Raw genomic sequence first — 20435 nt, forward strand, 5'->3', positions numbered from 1 at the left:
GTGGAAACCGGCCATAATGGCTGGCAGTCCTTCCCAAGTATGACGGAGCGCGGTTTGATCATACATATATCTACTGTATGTATATAAGCCCATTCTTATGCATATATAATACACCGTTACACCTTATGCCAAAGGCCTTTCAACCTTTGTTCTAATCTGCCATCCACTGTTTATCTTTGTTATCCGCGTGAACAAAAAACACCGTGTGTTATGGGTTGTCACGTCCCCAGTGGTAGCTCTTTAGCCTATGGTGCAGACCACCACTGGTACAATATATGTAGGGACATCTTTTAAAATCTACACTGAGTATTGTCGGTATCAGGTGATAGTGTAATATATATGTAGATTCACTCGCTAAACGTGTTTGTGTGTGTGCGCGTGCGCGTGTGTATATACACGATGATAGTTTTAGTCATTTTCTCAGCTGATGCCGACCTGATAGGTTCGTATTTTGTTCAGCCATCACGGAAACGCGTCCTACATGTTTTATACAGTTTATTTATTAATTTTTTTTATTAGACTGATTTCTTACGCCGTACTAAAGAATATTTCACTTGTCCGATTGCGGTTGGCATTTACTGTGGGAAGAACTTGGTAGGAGCCCGGGGGAGACCAACGACAATCCGCAGCCTGCTGGCAGGCCTTCCCACGTACGACTGGAGAGGAAGCCTACATGACGTGGACTTGTACTCACAGCGATCGCATAAGTGAGAGGCTCCTAGGTCAAGCTTCTGTGCTAGCACGCTAACCACTCGGCCACGGGGGCCCAGTACAGACTGGGGGAAGACAGCTAGTGTTAGGGTAACGTTAGGTTACCCTAATGGCCACTCGAGGTGATATACCACATGGAGCGACGTGGTCATCATTATAACTCCACACAAGTACACAGGTCTCCGCTTTGTGTTATAGTCAAGCACTCAAAGCACAGTTTGTTCACACTTGGTTTCAATGGTTTCATACTAAGACACTATTCTTCAAATGATGCTTGTGTTTCATTCGCTGGTAGACACGAGTGAATTCAAGCTCGACCTTGGTCAGTGGAGTTTTATTGTTCCGCGGCTCTCTATGCTTTTAGGGGTCAATGATGGCTTGCTCGTCAATAACATGCCAAATGTTTGTGGTTTACGACGGGCACTCCTGTTTACTCCATACACCCGTATAATTTGGTACCCTTGTCTATGTTGCTAAAATCTAACATTCTTTTCTATATTACCCAGAAACAAGTGGTAGAGTCTATTCACTAACATGCAAACGGTCACTTTGGTTTCCTCCAATAAAACTGACCGCCATCGTACACGTGAAAAATTGAGTATTGAAACAGTCACGTTTTTATCTTGAAGATGTCTGCGTGAGTACTTTCCTTGAACGGACTTGAGTTTTATGAATAGCGAGCATAAAGCGTTCATAGACAAGACACCACTGGGGCAAAATTCGCAAGATGGCAGAAAGAAACACTCAAACGTCATCACAGGTGAAGGATGAATACGACTTCGTTATAGGTAAGTATTTAAAATCTCCATGAAACGTACACACTGAAAATATATGTGTTCGTTTATAAACATATTTCTGTTGCATTTGATAAAGGTGTCCAGATATGTAAACATAGAGTGTATTTGGCAATTAAAGGATATGAAGTGTTTACATGGTAATGCGGTGGATATTTTCTATAAGTAATGCGGTGGGTATTTTCAATAAACATAACTACAGTCTAGAAAATGATCTATGAGTTTGTGTTATTAAATGTAAGTGTTCACTATACGATGTTTTGTTGGTGGACGATTTAGTCAGTGTGGCTTTGTCTGTCTGAATTGTTTTATGAAAATGTTTAGTAATGTGATGACAACACAGCATTGTGAGTAATTCTGTAGACCAGTACACGCTTAAAAAAAGGGTGTTTCAAAGGTTCTCTGTGGTAGGTATGGTTCTTCAAAGAACCTCTTTATGAAAATAACGTTTTGGCTAGTACAAAGGTTCTTCGTCATAGCTGAAGGTTCTTCACAATGAATGAAAACCAGTCTCATTTGGTCATGTGACTGTGTATGATAGTCTACAACGTAGCGAACCATTTCTGCTGAAGACAGCCGTTATCAAACGAAACATTTGAAACTCCGCGCGGCTTTTGCCTGCCTCATCTTTATTAGAAGACATTGGTGGCAGCTGATTATTTTCTGGTCGGTAAGTGTGATATAATTGTGCTACATCTTCACATACTTCGTGTTGATCTTTGTTTTAACTGCTACAATAACGTTGATAAGATCATCTTAGTGCTAAATATTCATCTCCGGATGGCTGTAGTGTACTGCAATAACCTGCGAATCAAATACTATGTGATTCAGCTTAAATTTGATGCGACCACATAGAAATGCATTTTGTACTGATGGTGAAAAAATAATTCTATCCTAAGAAAATTATTTCACAGTGTGGACGTATCTGTGTGAATTTGTGCCTTACTTTAGTTACTTCCCCTGAGCTATTATCTCCCTTTATGCCTTTTGGGATGAAACACTTTTCAGGCATTTGCAGACCCATTTCTTTAGGCTGTTTCCTCGGGTAAAAGTTTTCATGTAACTCTGCACTAAGTGGATAGTTCCACAACATTTGCTATTGTGATGACAATCTAATTTTTATCCGGGGTCGATGACCCAAATATCTTACTTCAAAAATGAAATAGGATTTGCGGTCATAAAATGATTTTAATTGCCCCGAGTGGAGGGAGGATATCTTTATCTTTACAGTCGTCGTTTTATGGAAGTTGCTCACATAGTTAATGTAGTGCCAGCCATTGTACAAAATGAACAGTAACATAACAAATACCGTTTGATTTGTGAAGGAATGTTCAGTTTTTTGTTTGGACACGTAAACAGTTTTGGTTTTTGAGCAGTTGCGTTGACATTGGATTAAATATCCTTTTGCAGAGAACTGTAATTTAAGTATATGCATTTCAACACTAATTCTGTAATCTATTTTTACAGGTACCCGACAGAACAGGCAGGATGAGGCCTTACTCATATGATTGATGCCAATTTCAGGAGTTCCATATTATAAACTAAATCGGAATTAGGTGAACATTTCGGAAAATTTCTTGTATCTGCCATAAACACATGATCCAAGACAAAAAATGCCTCTGGGTTACTTTTTTTAATACTAAAAACTGCCACACAAATTTTAAAATTTGCATTTGAAAGAAATACATTTTTTCTGGTTATGCTTTTGCATTTTTTCTTTAGTTCTCTATTCTTGTTTGTTCTCTTTTTTAATTTGTGAAATAAATGTATTTCAATATTAATGCCTGAATCTATATTTCATACCTGTCTTGTATAATTTGTAACTATTGCAAAAATTACTAGCCTGAAATGGAAATAGGTAAAACATTTGAGAGCTAATTTCCTCTGTCTTCCATAAGTTACATATAAAACTGTATGCCTTGATGTGCAGCATTTGTATGTTCACACAAAGTCTCGCTGTATTTGTGGTTTCGGATCACAATTCAAATGCTGCTTCTTAAAATAAGTACATTACTTAAATCAAAACTGAATCCTGTATGAAGGCAGTTGCATTCTTAGTGATTGTCTAAACGAGATCCTTTATTTCACCATGCATTGTTCAACCATAGCCATTTACTATCAGTGTTTTGGCAACAAATCAGAATAAGGAATTTTCAATATTGAAAATTGTTACAGTGATCTAAACATAGTATGAAAAAAAATTTAGTGCAGTCATTCGAGCTTGGGCATGTTTTTAATTCAGTATTGCTCTCAGTCTTATTTTGTTGTACGAATCTAGATTGGCCTTTGAATACTACTAACCCGGTGTTTTGTGTTAAATACATAGACGTATTGTTGGTATACTTACATATGTATTTTGGGGCTATATATATACATGTAGATGTATTCTTACAGTTGGTACTTTTGTGATATTTAATTTTTGCCTGTATCTTTTATTTTAGTATCTGTTAAGCCTGATCTGTTCTGGCCTGTGCCAAAGGACAAAAATGCTGTTATTGCATATTAGAGCGAACCTTGAGCACAGTAGTGAAATTTACTTCTATGAAGACATTCTGGACAAGTTTGATATACCAAAAACAAGACCTTGTCCAGCCTAATTACAGTGATATATAAGATATTAAAGATTAAAGTGTAGTGAGCCATTCCTTTTAGTCTGCTCAAGCCTCATCGTCACGTAAAGTCTGTGAAGAACGTTTATGAGTAACCCTTTGTGGGGTCATCTCACAACAGACTTATGCGACGAACCGTTCGATTATTGGCTAAACTGATTTGGCTACAGTAACATATACATGGGTGTTTTCTGCATGCAATTAAGTACAGAATACAAAAACAAAAATTCCGCAAAAAAATTTGTATTCGTAAAGTAATATTTCAGGTGAAATTTTGTTTTTAGCTTTTAAATAGTTTCAGAGCTTTAAATGATATTAGAACAATTTATCTTCTTAAAACACTGTGACTGCTTCATCTCACTGAGCAGAATCAATTTGTGTGTCGCATGAGGAATGTTTTAGATGCATTAGAGTCTGTTGTTTGTCCAGAACCTCCGAATTCCTCTACCCACAAAATGACTGCAGCAGATAAGTGCAGTGAATTGAACAACCTGGCATTTCCTAATACACCAGAGATAGAGGTCTACCATTCAGAAGGTACAACATTAAAACCGTGTAAGACGCTAGAATTACCTAAATGCTAATTTTCTTTATTTTTAAAAGTGATCGTTTAAAGTGCTACAAATAACTGTGAATGGTACATTAAGCGAAAGATAGTTCTTTGAAGAACAATTATCAATCTGTGTAAGGAAGAACTTTTAAATCTTTGAAGAACCATTCCCATCTTTACAACAGGTTAATCAAAGAACCTTTACCGGTTTCTTATGTGGTGATGAACCATATGTTGAGGGTTCTTCAAGGAACCTTTTAGAAAAGGTAATTCAAAGACCCAAAAAAGGTTCTTTATTTGATCCACTCTGAAGAACCATTAAAGGTGCAAAATAGCACCATTTTTTTCTCAGTGTAACGTTGCAATTAACATGACTGCATTTATTTTTGTCTAATTTTGCGTCAACTACGGTGATCGGGATATAAATTTGTGACTTTGTAAACATCTTTACTTGAACAGTATAGCTATAAAATAAAAACTCAGAGGTAAATTGAGAAGAGACCGTATTTCACCGGTTACGTGTGACCATTTGCCAGCCATCACACTGTGATCACTGCTCTAGTTTTACTTTCCATGATGTAGTCATTCGTACATATACAAAACATAGACAGATTAAGATCGAACTTAAGTTCACACTCAAGGGACTTTTATATGCGTGACAAATACGCATGTATAGGGCAATGACTGTTTTGTGTTGATTTTACAGTATATATCCATATGTCCCAATTACAGCTACTTCTGGAACATTGTGATATTCCATTACAACATATACATGTACTTTTTGGAAGTTGAAGTAGGTTGATGTGAATAAAAAGTACAAGTTCAAGTTCATATAAACCAAAAGTTCACATAAACCAAAAGTTCACGTAAAAAAAGTTCGAATTCCAGCCTCATATTAACTACTTTCTTTAGACAAATGGACGTGGGTGATTAATATTGTGTAATTACATACAATGGCGAGGGCATTCTTAAAACCGTCACAGTGAAAACTTTATTAGACTAGTGAGGCTAGAAAGACTAGTGAGCGAAATCCAGGTAACGAGGGGGAGTAAGTAAGATTCATGAGAAAAATCAAGGTGAGGAGAGAAGTAAGAAAGATTTGTAAGCAAAATCCAGGTGAGGAGAGAAGTAAGAAAGATTTGTGAGCTAAATCCAGGTGAGGAGAGCAGTAAGAAAGATTTGTGAGCTAAATCCAGGTGAGGAGGGGGAGTAAATAAGTAAGATTAGGTCGTAAAAAATTCAACTGTTGTCGTATAGCGCCAAAAGAAATATCTGAAATGGTCGTTGTATCAGTGCAACGCCTAAACACATTTAATCCTGCAGTCCCGTTATATAGCCTGTACTGTACATTGAAAAAACCAACGGGCCGTATAAGCATGCATTTACAGTAGGCCTAATTGCCAAACCAAATTGCCTTTGTTTTTTCACGTATAGCCCAAGTTGTACATTCTAAAAAAGATTCAAACGTCGTTTAGTACTAAGTAATTTTGTAATAAAATTTGTACTCTATAAGGATGCATAAAAAGAAACAAGCCACTCATAACAATTTTCTTACTGGTCTTGACAAATATTGCCAGGCCATTTCAAGCGGTGAAAAAAAAACGGTGCAGAATCTCAGCGACGCAAATACTGTTGGTTGATAAGTGCAGTAACAATGATAAGAAAGTTCATTGGATCAAAGAATTCCTTCTGGGAATGTCAATATAACATCTGCTATGGATACATTTCAGTGGGCGCGGGCACGTCCGGCTGTGTGGTAGCTAATCGTCTGTCGGAGGACTCGCAGCAGACAGTGCTCCTCCTGGAGGCAGGAGGAGACGACTCCGATTATCCGGACATCCAAATCCCGCTGTTTGCTCCACGCCTGCAGAAGACCACGGCTAACTGGAACTACAAGACGGTGCCACAGAAATATGCTTGCAAAGGGTTAAAGAACCACGTAAATACCTTAACGTTTTCTTCTATTTTCTCTTAAAGCTGAAAAGTTATATATCCCTTTAATAATGTTGAGCCCAACATTTAGGAAGTAGGGAGGGTTGCTGGTTAGCCCCAGGAGTGAAAGCATTGGTAATGTTACTTAATGTCTCGTTCTTGGAAATTTAAAATTTAACAAAATTTACGAAATTTTTGTAATTTACCAGTATCTTATGTAAAATTAACAATTTGGGGGGTTTTGTTCCGCATGTTAAATATCTTAAATAGCTACAGAACAAAGTCACATATACATTTACACGCACTAGCCACAGAACAAAGTCACATACATGTACCCGTACTTGCTACAAAACAAACTCACATACATGTATACGCACTAGCTACAGAACAAAGTCACATACATGTACCTGCACTAGCTACAGAACAAAGTCACATACATGTACGCGCACTAGCTACAGAACAAAGTCAGATACATGTACCTGCACTGGCTACAGAACAAAGTCAGATACATGTACCCGCACTAGCTACAGAACAAAGTCACATACATGTAACCGCACTAGCTACAGAACAAAGTCACATACATGTACACGCACCAGCTACAGATCAAAGTCAGATATACATGTACACATACTAGCTACAGAACAAAGTCACATACATGTACACGCACTAGCTACAGAACAAAGTCAGACATCATGTACGCGCACTAGCTACAGAACCAAAAAAGTAAAGAGGTGGGTATTGCTTGCATGTATTCCTTAGACGTAATTTGTTCTCCCGAATCTTTCGAAGTGAATTTTTGGACCCGCGTTCAGTGCACATTTAGAGCTATATAAGACAGCTGCGTGATGAACTGGACGGGCCTTCGCTCGGGTCATTCTGGTTACTCTGTTTCCTCCTCGGTTAACCGCCGTCGAGACAAAAAAAGCTTGAATGAATGGTAAAGCCACTAGACCACTAGTTCCGTAGCTCGAATTTGAGTAACATTTCCACCGACCTGCAGACGGCCCTAGATATTTAGGGTAAAGGCAGATAGTTTCAGGGGTGTTTATTGTTGTTTGGTTGGAAAAGGACGCTCTTTGGTTTTGAAAAAGACAAACCAATTGTTTGGAATATTTTCGGTGGCTGAGAACAGAGGTGAGTACATATTTAGTTATCTATTTGTATAATTAAAAAGCACCTGCATCAACCCTCAAATCTTGACGTACGCTGTTAATGGTAGAGGAAACCCGGAGTGCCCAGGAAAAACCATCGACCGTTGTCAAATTCCTGACACGTTCCCACTGGTCTCGTGCAGATATGCACGCCCAAGTCGTGGAAAATTAGTGGTGAGCAGAAGCCGCATTTAAAAGTGGACGTCGTGTTTCAGTGTAGTGAAAGGCCCAAGCTGGAGAGTAGACAGTTTTAATCTAATATAACCGAGGGCCTTGACGTAAATGTATAGGGCCTACCCTCCCTATATGGGCATGGCCTGAAAAATGGCCTGCATGAAATCACCTGCGTGCATTACCCGATGTCATATGTTTTGTTACATGTAGCTGCTTGTATGTATCTGATTTTTCACACAGATGACTTTTAACACTTTTCGCGTTCTTTAGACTTCTTTGTGTAATTTACTAATTTTTCTCGTTCACAGCAAAGTAACTGGCCCAGGGGTAAAGTGCTAGGAGGTACAAGCTGTCTGAATCACATGCAGTATGTAAGAGGAAGTCGTCATGACTACGACTTGTGGGCGGAGCTAGGTTGTCAGGGGTGGAGCTATAGAGAGGTGTTGCCATACTTCATCAAATCGGAAAATAACACGAATAAAGAATACGTTGAATCAGGTCAGTCTATCATTTGAACATCCCAAAAGAAAATGTACAGAATGACTAACAAAAAAAGACGCCGAGATATTCAGTAAAGATATTTTCATTTTCATTGACCCACTCAACACCTGCAATCCTACACGAAATGTTCCTGCATGTTATTTTGGCCGGCTGTTTCCATTTAATTTATTTATTTCAGTACTTCTGGCCGCCATACTCCAGAATTTACACGATGACGGTCGTTTATATGGGTGGTAAATACCGGAGTGTCTGAGGTAAACCCCCGATTTTTGGAAAATTACTCAAGAACTTTTCCAGGTGTAACATACAGATAGGCACAACATACTGGTGGAGGGCAAGTGGTCTTCACCTGCGGTTGGAATCTACTGACGTCATATGACAGCCGTCGACCGCTTTATTGTAACAAACTAATAGAAAATCAGGGAGGAAAATGACCTTGCAATTTAAATAGTTGATAATTATATTATGGGATTAAGTTGACCGTGAAACCACATAGAAACTTTAAATTGTATGTATATTTCAAGACCGTCTATATTTTTCTACAGTATTTCTATTCATAGAATCACTTATTGGGTTGTTTCATATTCATGAAAAGCCCTGTTCTCTGGTTATTAGCCAGTTGACTTCCCCCGGTTTCTAAGTCAGTTGAATTCCTCCAGGCTTATATATACAGTGCATCAGTTGACTTTTCCCAGACTTGGGTGTGCACATCAATTGACTTCCCTCAGGCATGTATGTGTACCTTAGTTGATTTGCCGCAGGCTATCACGGCAGCCCTGGCCTTATGGTTATATACCATGTCTTTCCGCAGGCTATCACGGCAGTACTGGCCCTATGATTACATCTCATGTCTTTCCGCTGGCTTTCACGGCAGCACTTTCCCTATGGTTACATCTCATGTCTCCGCAGGCTATCACGGGAGTACTAGCCCTATGGTTACATCTCATGTCTTTCCGCAGTCTATCACGACAATACTTGCCCTATGGTTACATCTCATGACTTTCCGCAGGCTATCACGGCAGTACTGGCCCTATGGTTACATTCCATGTCTTTCCACAGGCTATCACGGCAGTACTGGCCCTATGGTTACATCTCATGTCTTTCCGCAGGCTATCACGGCAGTACTTGCCCTATGGTTACATCCCATGTCTTCCCGCAGGCTATCACGGCAGTACTGGCCCTATGGTTACATCTCATGTCTTCCCGCAGGCTATCACGGCAGCACTAATCTTTTGGTTACATCTCATGTCTTTCCGCAGCCTATCACGGCAGTACTGGCCCTATGGTTACATCTTATGTCTTTCCACAGGCTATCACGGCAGTACTAGCCCTATTGTTACATCTCATGTCTTTCCGCTGGCTATCACGACAGCCCTGGCCCTATGGTTACATCCCATGTCTTTCCACGGGCTATCACGACAGTACTAGTCCTATGGTTATCACGACAGCCCTGGCCCTATGGTTATGTCTCATGTCTTTCCGCAGGCTATCACGGAAGTACTGGCCCTATACTTATATCTCATGTCTTTCCGCAGGCTATCGCGGCAGCACTTGCCCTATGGTTACATCTCATGTCTTTCCACAGGCTATCACGGCAGTACTGGCCCTATGATTACATCTCATGTCTTTCCGCAGGCTTTCACGGCAGCATTTTCTCTATGGTTACATCTCATGTCTCCGCAGGCTATCACGGGAGTACTAGCCCTATGGTTACATCTCATGTCTTTCCGCTCGCTATCACGACAATACTTGCCCTATGGTTACATCTCATGACTTTCCGCAGGCTATCACGGCAGTACTGGCCCTATGATTACATCTCCTGTCTTTCCGCTGGCTTTCACGGCAGCACTTTCCCTATGGTTACATCTCATGTCTCCGCAGGCTATCACGGCAGCACTTGCCCTATGGTTACATCTCATGTCTTTCCGCAGGCTATCACGAAAATACTTGCCCTATGGTTACATCTCATGACTTTCCGCAGGCTATCACGGCAGTACTGGCCCTGTGGTTACATCTCATGTCTTTCCGCAGGCTATCGCGGCAGTACTAGCCCTATGGTTACATCTCATGTCTTTCCGCTCGCTATCACGACAATACTTGCCCTATGGTTACATCTCATGACTTTCCGCAGGCTATCACGGCAGTACTGGCCCTATGGTTACATCTCATGTCTTTCCGCAGGCTATCGCCGCAGCGCTAGCCCTATGGTTACATCTCATGTCTTTCCGCAGGCTATCGCGGCAGTACTAGCCCTATGATTATGTCTCATGTCTTTCCACAGGCTATCACGGCAGTACTGGCCCTATGATTACATCTCCTGTCTTTCCGCTGGCTTTCACGGCAGCACTTTCCCTATGGTTACATCTCATGTCTCCGCGGGCTATCACGGCAGCACTTGCCCTATGGTTACATCTCATGTCTTTCCGCAGGCTATCACGACAATACTTGCCCTATGGTTACATCTCATGACTTTCCGCAGGCTATCACGGCAGTACTGGCCCTGTGGTTACATCTCATGTCTTTCCGCAGACTATCGCCGCAGTACTAGCCCTATGGTTACATCTCATGACTTTCCGCAGGCTATCACGGCAGTACTGGCCCTATGATTACATCTCATGTCTCCGCAGGCTATCACGGCAGTACTAGCCCTATGGTTACATCTGATGTCTTCCCGCAGGCTATTAAGGCAGTACTAGCCGTATGGTTATATCCCATGTATTTCCGCAGGCTATCACGGCAGTACTGGCCCTATACTTATATCTCATGTCTTTCCGCAGGTTATCACGGCAGTACTTGCCCTATGGTTTTATCTCATGTCTTTCCGCAGGCAATCACGGCAGTACTAGACCTATGGTTATATCTGATGTCTTTCCGCAGGCTATCACGGCAGCACTGGCCCTATGGTTATATCTGATGTAGGCATCACACCGCTGTGTAGGACGTTTGTCCGTGCCGGCCAGGAGCTGGGGTACCAGGCGAGAGACTGCAATGGCCAGGAGCAAATAGGCAAGAGAGAATTATATCGGAACACAACCCTTGCTGTTAATATAAGCTGGTTGCTAGCTTATATTCATAACTCAAAATAGGAAATGGTTTTCTTGCAGGCTCGCATTAAATTAGAAAGCTTGCATTAAGTTAGAAAGCTTGCACTAAATTAGAAAGCTTGCATTAAGTCAGAAAGCTTGCAATAAGCTAGAAACCTTGCATTAAGTTAGAAAGCTTGCATTAAGTTAGAAAGCTTGCATTAATTTAGAAAGTTTGCATTAAGTTAGAAACCTTGCATTAAGAATGTCTTGAAATTTTGAGTCTGATATCAGTCATAACAGAAAGGCCAAGATTTGGACATGAAGGGGTTTTGTGCAGTGTCAGCTTGAGGAATCTTATTACATTTAGGCACTAGATCTTTCTCCATTTTCCTTTCGTATTATGAGATAGTCTTTATTACCATACAGTGATATTTTAATTAAATATACATGTATATGCATTAAAATTCTTCCATCCAGGACCTGAAAATAACACGCTCCTCACAACCCCAAAATCGGGCTATAGAACGGACGGTTGACGCAGTAATATATAACCATTTATCCTCATGAGTTGAAAGATTTGTCAAAAGTTTTTGTGAATAACAAACTTTGTTATGTGTATGTGTTATCAGGCTTTATGGTTTCGCAATGCAATGTCGGAGACGGGAAACGTACGAGCACATCTGCGGCATTTCTGAAACCTGCAATGGCTCGCAAAAATCTACATGTGGTTACGCATGCGCATGCGGTGAAGGTACGCATCCTTTTTTCCCCTTGTTCCTAAACTTAACATTGAACATCGTTGTTAAATGATTAGGTCAGACTCGTGAACGATTGTAACTTTAATAGTTACGTATATGTATGTAAATTCAATACAAAACAGCGTCCGAAAGCTACAGTCTAAAAATTAATCTTTTACTTTTAAGACAAAGTCTGTTGCGTGAGTGATGCTAGAATGTATTCTGTTATTTTAACGCAATGTTCTGTCATATTCAACATAATATTCTGTTATAGTCCAATAGAACTAATATGATATGTGTGTTTTATGTCACAGAATAATCTGCTGCAATATATAGCAGAATACATTCTAGATTCACCCGGATTATCTCTTAAACTTGACAGATTAATGTTTTGGGTGTATAGGAGAATAGAGAATGAGTGAATGACAGAATGAATGGTTATGTCCTAACGCCATTGCCGGCAATATTGCAGCAGTGTCGTGGCGAGAGAGTAGAGGAAGAAAGAGAACAGTGAATTTCTATCTACACATAACTTACCTTATAAAGATATAACTCATCTTCACAATGCACTCTTTTTTCAGATTGTTTTTGAGAAGGATACGGCTAATGGTATTGTGTTCAGACGAAATGGGAAACTCCAAACGGTGCAGGCTAGGCGGGAAATTGTCCTCTGCCAAGGAGCTATCGGCACCCCACAGATCCTAATGCTCTCAGGAGTTGGGCCTCGTGATCATCTACAAAGTTTACAGGTAATCGTACTGTGATATGTTCACAATGACGTCAGTAAGGTAAGCTGAAAGTCACATGAGGTCCCGTTTTCAGTGCATGGCTCCTTCCACAGAACAAGCCTAAAGCAGAAATTTTCCCGTATGATCATGCCCAGTTCCCATTGGTGACAATAACCGGTCGACATCGATTGTACAGAAAGTTTGAGAACAGAAAGTTTGATAGAGATCACATATTCCTTCCACCAAAGGATAGCAAAACATAAAAATGATCCCAAAAGCAGATGAAAGAGCTTCAGAACTTAATTGCAAACATGGTCTTTAATATTTCTTTGGATTTCCTTTTTCAGGAGAAAAGGGTACTTGAAAATATTTTCGTCTGATGGGTATTTGGAATTACCTTTTTGCTATTTATTATTTGCATAATAATGTTCTAAATAAGGATGTGATTCATGTCAAAGAAATTTAATTTCATGTAAATTTGTTCTTTGGATCCAAACATAAGCATATAATTTGAATTATGATAATATTTATGAATGCATTAAAATTAAACATATAATCAAAATCCAACTAACACACTTGTTTGCTGAAAGAACGAAATTCGAAATAAACATGTGTTATATCCTCATTTACAACGGTATTACACAAAGACTACATATACTAAAAGGAGGTCCCACATACCTACAATACCAACATTATTTTCGAATGTCTTTTTCTCTTTAAAAAGATAATGGAAAAAATATTGAAGACATTCACAACTAACTTTTCACATTCTTTCATCTGATCTTTATGTAATTATTGTCCCACCGCGCGTCCTTTTCAGCGATAATGCCACTTTACGCCCGATTCCCTTCCAAAGCAATGACGTCATAGAAAAATTAAACATTGCATAATGGGTGGGACCCCTGGTTGTCTCATTTGTAGAAGACTTGTACATGACTGGTCAAACAGGTACCACGCTAGAAACTCCATAACGATCATGCCTAATGCAAGATTTTTGGTCGATTGGCGTAGTCCTGTATGTTTTCATCGTGCATTAGTAAATAGTTTTTAAGAGAAAAGCGCCTTGTGGAACAGGATATTTAACATAACATCATTTGAAAAATGAATTCAACTTCAGCTTAGGGTAATTCTCCTAAAATCCCTCCCATATCGATGTATATTTTGTCTGATTCTAAGAGTTCTTTATACCTTTGAAAGATATTTTGAGGTTTGTTTGGAAGACAAGATGATGTCGGACACAAAAAACATCAAAACCAATGCCTTTTTTAAATACATTTATTTGCCTGGAAAAATCCATTTTGTAGCAAAATTTTACGTGCTTGTTTGTTATATCATATTCAAATAGATCCCGTTAGTTGCTGATCTCCCGGTGGGCGATCATCTTCAGGATCACGTGTTCGTGGACGGCATCGAATTCGAGATCGATGATCCCATATCAATAACCGATCAACTTGTCAACTCTCTGAAAGCTAACGTAGACTATGAAGTCTTCAAGAAAGGTGTGTATTATATGAGTTTCTTGTGATACTCTTAAAAGTGGGTCAAACGACTCATTTTGCCCGAAGAATTTCTTTCAGTGTTGTGTTATTCTGAGAAACTTTCAACGAGTCACATTTTCTGATTAATTACACAGATGTATAGATATGTAGCAGAGTCTTCCCCTTTCCTTGAAGTGGAATGAAATGTACATGCATTACGGGCAGGCCGTTTGGTGGTTTTAAAATGATAACATCAAAATTGGATATGGCAAAGCAGATATTTATTTTTGTACTGAGTGCCAGAAATGGGGTCGGGCAGACATTACAAATATGTACCGTAACACAGTGTAGTACGACTGAGTTGTCCTGTTTAACCAATTAAACCAGTTAATATGCGACCGTCATCACCGAATGAAGTCATTATTAAGGAATATCAAGGAAACAAACAGATGATCATCTCATTGTCTCATTGTTTTACAAGTGGTGTAATGTATCACTTATGTAGGCCCATATACCAGCGCGGCTACAAACGAGGGCGTAGCTTTCATCAAACGGCTGCCCATGACCCACGTGACAAGTACCCGGATATTGAGCTACACTTATTGGCAGGACTCCGTGCGAGCGGACCCACATCTGAAACGAAAGCCAACTTTAATATGAAAGATGAGGTAACAGTATGAAAGTCATATCTGAAATCAACTTGGCCAATGTAACCTAATTAGCCTACATGATTGAATGATTATGGCTAAACGTCACAGCAATTAGCCAATATAATCTCATCCCAGCGTATTGAGATATTTTGATACGGTCGGTGTCGTATAAGTGAAATATTCTTGAGTACTGCGTAAAACACCAGACAAATAAATAAATAAATAAAGCATCATTTGATGATTTTGTCACAAAATAGTAGTCGTATATGGACTAAATTCTTCTTGTACGTATATGCTACAAAACGCACCCTCAAAATATCTACAGTTAGATCCTTTGCTTGCGTGATGACGGATTGAATTTTGTCAATCTGACAAATTTTTCCGTTCTGATTACGGGTTAACTTATTGTCAGAAACAGATATTTCCTTTATCAGAAACAGACTCATCCGTTAGATCGACGTCAATGCAATCCACCATCACACAGCGAACGATCTGAGAGGAAGTTTTTTATTTATTTTTTTATTTTTGAGGTCATCCGTCAAGAGATATACAGGTGTAGTCACAACTCTGTGTTCACACAATAACTGACTGTAGCCTGTACACCTGTGTCACGTCACATAGCAGAGTTGCTATGCATCAGCTGTAGTATAAGAACGAATCATGGGCGTGTGGATGTATGGCAGTGCATATGAGAGTGGCTTAGCCCTGTTCTTGCTTTCAAATTACCAACCAAATGGAAAACACTCCGACAAAGCCAATTAAATAATCAGTCTGGTGCAACATAGGAAAAGTGTCGACGGCCACTGGTTATACTGCAGTGTTTATACGTGGCAGAACACCGTGTTTCACAACTGTCAGTGAAGTAAGAATTAACTTTAGCTCAAAATAACAAGCACAACGAACAAATAAGAAGAGTTGGGATATAAATTCATAATCTTGGTTTCTGTTTTGTGTTTCACAATTTGAAGGTTTGGGAAGCTCTCCACGGCGGCATGATAAATAAACATGGCTTCAACATACACACAGTCTTAATGCACCCGAGAAGTGAGGGGCACAATACGCCTGCGCAGTGACAACCCAGACGATCATCCAATCATCGACCCGAATTACCTATCTGACATCGCAGACGTCAACTCCTTAGTGGAAGGTAGGATAGCATTTAGAAGCATTTCCCGCGCACCGGCGACTAGAGGCCAAGTAGGATTGATCACGGCGTGTTCTCTTACAATACATGCACGAGTTCCGAGTTTCTCCACGTATTGTCATCGAAAAGTAGAAATCAACAGAAGACAGGCCTGGTTTTTTCTGGTCTTGTGTAATTTTCGTTCCAATACAAGCGAGACTTTTTCCATTCATGAAATTTGCAGTCATCGTTTACACTAAAATTTTAAGTGAGCTTGAGTATCATACTAGCAGGTCAAAAAACACATGTTCATTATATTATAGGAATGATACGTCCAATTATTTGAATGTAATCGTGTGGTCCTTCCCAAATTGAAGGCCTTTGGTTTTAAAAATGTATTTCGAAAATATAAAGTCACAACTGGCTCTAATTTTCACTTAATGAACGAATTTTCCCATTTTCCTTGAAAAAAAAAAGAAACATTTATGTTTCGTGCGAAAAACAACTGGTGTATTCTGGAAACTTTAAAAGTGCAGAAAAACATGTTGAAAACAAAATTTTGAAAAGACTGACAGTTCTCACAAAATTCTGAAAATAATGAATTTTAAACGGTAAAAAAAATGTACTCAGTGCCGCTGTAAAATAATGCTGTCTTCAACATTAGATCTCCAATTTGTTACAGGGATAAAATTTGCCTACAAACTCTGCTCAACGGATGCGTTCAAGCAACACGGGACTCGAGCCACGAATCGGCTGCTACCCAGATCCTCTGACAATCATACCGTTCTCTGACGCATACTGGGAAAGCCTAGCACGCCACAACACGATGACGCTGTACCACCCAACAGGCACGTGCAAGATGGGTCACGCGGCGGACACCACCGCTGTTGTAGACCCCAAACTGCGGTAGGTATTTGATGTCATGATAGGTAATCTTGACAATAATGATGTATGTTTTCAATGTTTATGTTTGTTTTTGTTTTTTTTTCTCTTTCTCTCTCTCTTTTTTTTTTTTTTGCTCACCATTCCTGACAAAAAAGGCGGAAAACATAACTGGATTTATATAACTAATAATATGGAGACAGGGCTCCCTTTTTATCTGACTTGACTTTGTGTTTTTTATTTATTGTCATCGTCGTGAGTGACGTGAAATTTTTTTAGTGTGAAGAAATTTGTTTGTTTAAACATGATTATAACGCAATTCTCAAGAATTGTTTACATACATTTGGGGTGAGTTTCATAGATGGAAGAATCGAATTCAACGAATAAACCATCAACATTTGTGAAGAGGATATTAACACAATGAAGAGGATATTAACAAGGAAGTGTTTAATAACTTTATACAATAGCCTCATTATATCTACAATATACTATGGCGACATATTATATGATAACTGTAGTATTGCGCTTTCCCAAAAAGTGGAAAATGTTCAACGGCGCGCGGCTTTAGCTTTGTACAAATGGAATGCGTCGTACATCAGATAAAGTTCTGCTGAGTGAACATAATTGGACACCACTATATGTTCGGCGTAGACAACATAGGATTCTGCTGTTTTTTAAAATTGTAAATGGACTTTCCCCGCCTTACTACAGTCCTTATTATCAAGACGATCAACAGAGTATAATACATATAACTTAAGGTATAATGTAAAATCTACGTATATTTAGATGCCGTCTCAGTATCTATAAATCTTCGTTCTTCCAGAAAACAATTAAGGACTGGAATAATTTACCTAAACATATTCGCTATTCTTCAATGAAAGAACTTCAAAAATTTCTATTTCCATCAATTATTACTAAGTCTAGTGATTTAATATCGTTATATAATGACTTTAGCAACTTTTCATCTGGCCAGCACTGCAGAATGAGAATGGGAATCAGCGCTCTTCGGGCAGGCTTTTTAAGTATGATATTATCGAAGATACTACTTGCCATTACTGTAATGATACATGTGAAGATACCTTTCATTATTTTTTTGTATTTGCTTTTTCAATGTGTGCATAAATTTATCAATGATAAAGAAAGGTTTAATGACCATGGTAATGGTAATAACGATGTTAACATTGTAAATAATAATTAATTTATTTCAGCTTATATCTGAAATATGTATTCTCATATTTATATGTATGTACTTCGTTAATTATTATGTTGTTGTTGCTTTGAGAAGATCTCAGTAGTAGCCATTAGGCCGTGAGAAATCCTCGTTAAATAAATAAAGAATGAAATTTGGCAAGTTGCTGACCAACTTTCCCACCTGTGACGTTCAGACATGGTCTTCAATGAACGGAAAACTTTGCAAAGGGCCACATGAGTCTTTTAGGCCGATTATTTTCACCAAATTACCTCGAACTGTGAGAGCGGGAATATGCACCAATTTCCGTACGTGGCTCTAAATCAGTAGATTTGTTAGGTACCGGCTTTCTTCCGGCCATAAAATTCTTGAGTAAGACGTTAAACATGAATCAGATAGATAAATTAATTGTTACATGTAAACCCATTCTGTCTTTTCACAGGGTTCGAGGGCTGAGGAACCTCCGGGTTGTTGATGCTTCCATCATGCCGGAAATCGTAACCGGAAACACCAACGCTCCCGTCATCATGATTGCGGAGAAGGCTTCCGATATCATCAAAGCCGACTGGATAAAGTCAGGCGCAAAACTTTAGCTCATGCGCATTAAGATGCAATCAGAAAGCAGTATTCATCAGCGGCGTATGTGCGTTCGCCTAAGTCAAACACGTGAAATGTAATGATATATATGATGTGTAAAGCCTGATTAGGCAGATCTGTAGCAAATACAAGTCGTTATCTGAGGACAAATGTGATTCTATTTTACTCTCTAATAAAGTTTACATCAAAGGAAAGGCCACCTAAAAAACTTTGCCTTCTTTTTTAAACGGATATTTCCAAGCTAGTTGTGATCTTTTACAATATCTGTTGCGGGCAAAGACTTTAGTGTGATTTCAAGTGACGTTTTCATGTCATTGGGTCTCTTTGGCACGGTCTTGAATCTTTATTTCAAGTATGTATATACATGCCGTGCGTGTTCTGACTGTAGTGTAACAAGCTACTGTGTACGTTCAAACAAAAACATTTTTATGACCTAACTTGGTTTCACATGAGAATTTATCACCGCAACCAGCAGCCATTGAATCCAACATTTTAAATGTTTATAACTCACTCAGAAAAATTATTAAGATTAAAACCTGCTTTTTTGTGGAGAGTTTTTGGACCTTCCTTCTGATGTGGCTTTCATTTTTATTTATACTATTATTTTACGTCTTGATGGTGTATATGTCACGAAGTTTCCATGTATACATATGCTTTCAAACGTTGTCTATCTCAGTGAACTACTGCTCAATTCAATGTCTTAATGCATCCCATGCCATTAGTTAAAACCGGCCAATGGCCAAAGCAGGCAACAGATCAAATCAACCCATGCACTAACCAATGCAGTTCACTATCCAAAGCAGACGACAGGTCAAATTAGCCCAATGACCAAAGCAGTTTACAATCCAAAGCGGACAACTGGTCAAATTAGCCCACTAACCAAAGCAGTTCACTATCCAAAGCAGACAACAGGTGAAATTAGCCCAATGACCAAAGCAGTTTACAATCCAAAGCAGACGACAGGTCAAATTAGCCCACTAACCAAAGCAGTTCACTATCCAAAGGAGACAACAGGTCAAATTAGCCCAATGACCAAAGCAGTTTACAATCCAAAGTAGACAACAGGTCATATTAGCCCACTAACCAAAGCAGTTTACAATCCAAAGCAGACAACAGGTGAAATTAGCCCACTAACCAAAGCAGTTCACTATCCCAAGCAGACAACAGGTCAAATTAGCCCAATGACCAAAGCAGTTTACAATCCAAAGCAGACAACAGGTCATATTAGCCCACTAACCAAAGCAGCCCACTGGTCAAAGCAGACAACAGGTCATATTAGCCCACTAACCAAAGCAGCCCACTGGCCAAAGCAGACAACAGGTCATATTAGCCCACTAACCAAAGCAGCCCACTGGCCAAAGCAGACAACAGGTCATATTAGCCCACTAACTAAAGCAGCCCACTGGCCAAAGCAGACAACAGGTCGTTTTAGCCCACTAACCAAAGTAGCCCACTGGCCAAAGCAGACAACAGGTCATATTAGCCCACTAACCAAAGCAGCCCACTGTCCAAAGCAGACAACAGGTCATATTAGCCCACTAACCAAAGCAGCCCACTGCCCAAAGCAACTCGTCAGCCAAAGCAACCAAGAGGTCCAATCAGC

The 20435-nt window shown here is 39.5% G+C and overlaps 1 protein-coding gene across 1 annotated transcript; it reads left to right on the plus strand.

The window, feature by feature from the left end:
* Window positions 1–6297: 6297 nt before the first annotated feature.
* On the plus strand, window positions 6298–19024 carry LOC135477721 (L-sorbose 1-dehydrogenase-like). The gene is made up of 10 exons (XM_064757915.1): window positions 6298–6603; window positions 8230–8419; window positions 11300–11428; window positions 12078–12199; window positions 12767–12934; window positions 14259–14412; window positions 14897–15043; window positions 16087–16188; window positions 16854–17070; window positions 18678–19024. The coding sequence occupies exons 1-10, from the start codon at window positions 6319–6321 to the stop codon at window positions 18826–18828; spliced, it is 1665 nt and encodes a 554-aa protein (XP_064613985.1). The 5' UTR covers window positions 6298–6318; the 3' UTR covers window positions 18829–19024.
* Window positions 19025–20435: the final 1411 nt, after the last annotated feature.

This window comes from Liolophura sinensis, chromosome 11, assembly GCF_032854445.1.
Source record: "Liolophura sinensis isolate JHLJ2023 chromosome 11, CUHK_Ljap_v2, whole genome shotgun sequence".
NCBI classification, from domain to species: Eukaryota; Metazoa; Mollusca; class Polyplacophora; order Chitonida; family Chitonidae; genus Liolophura; species Liolophura sinensis.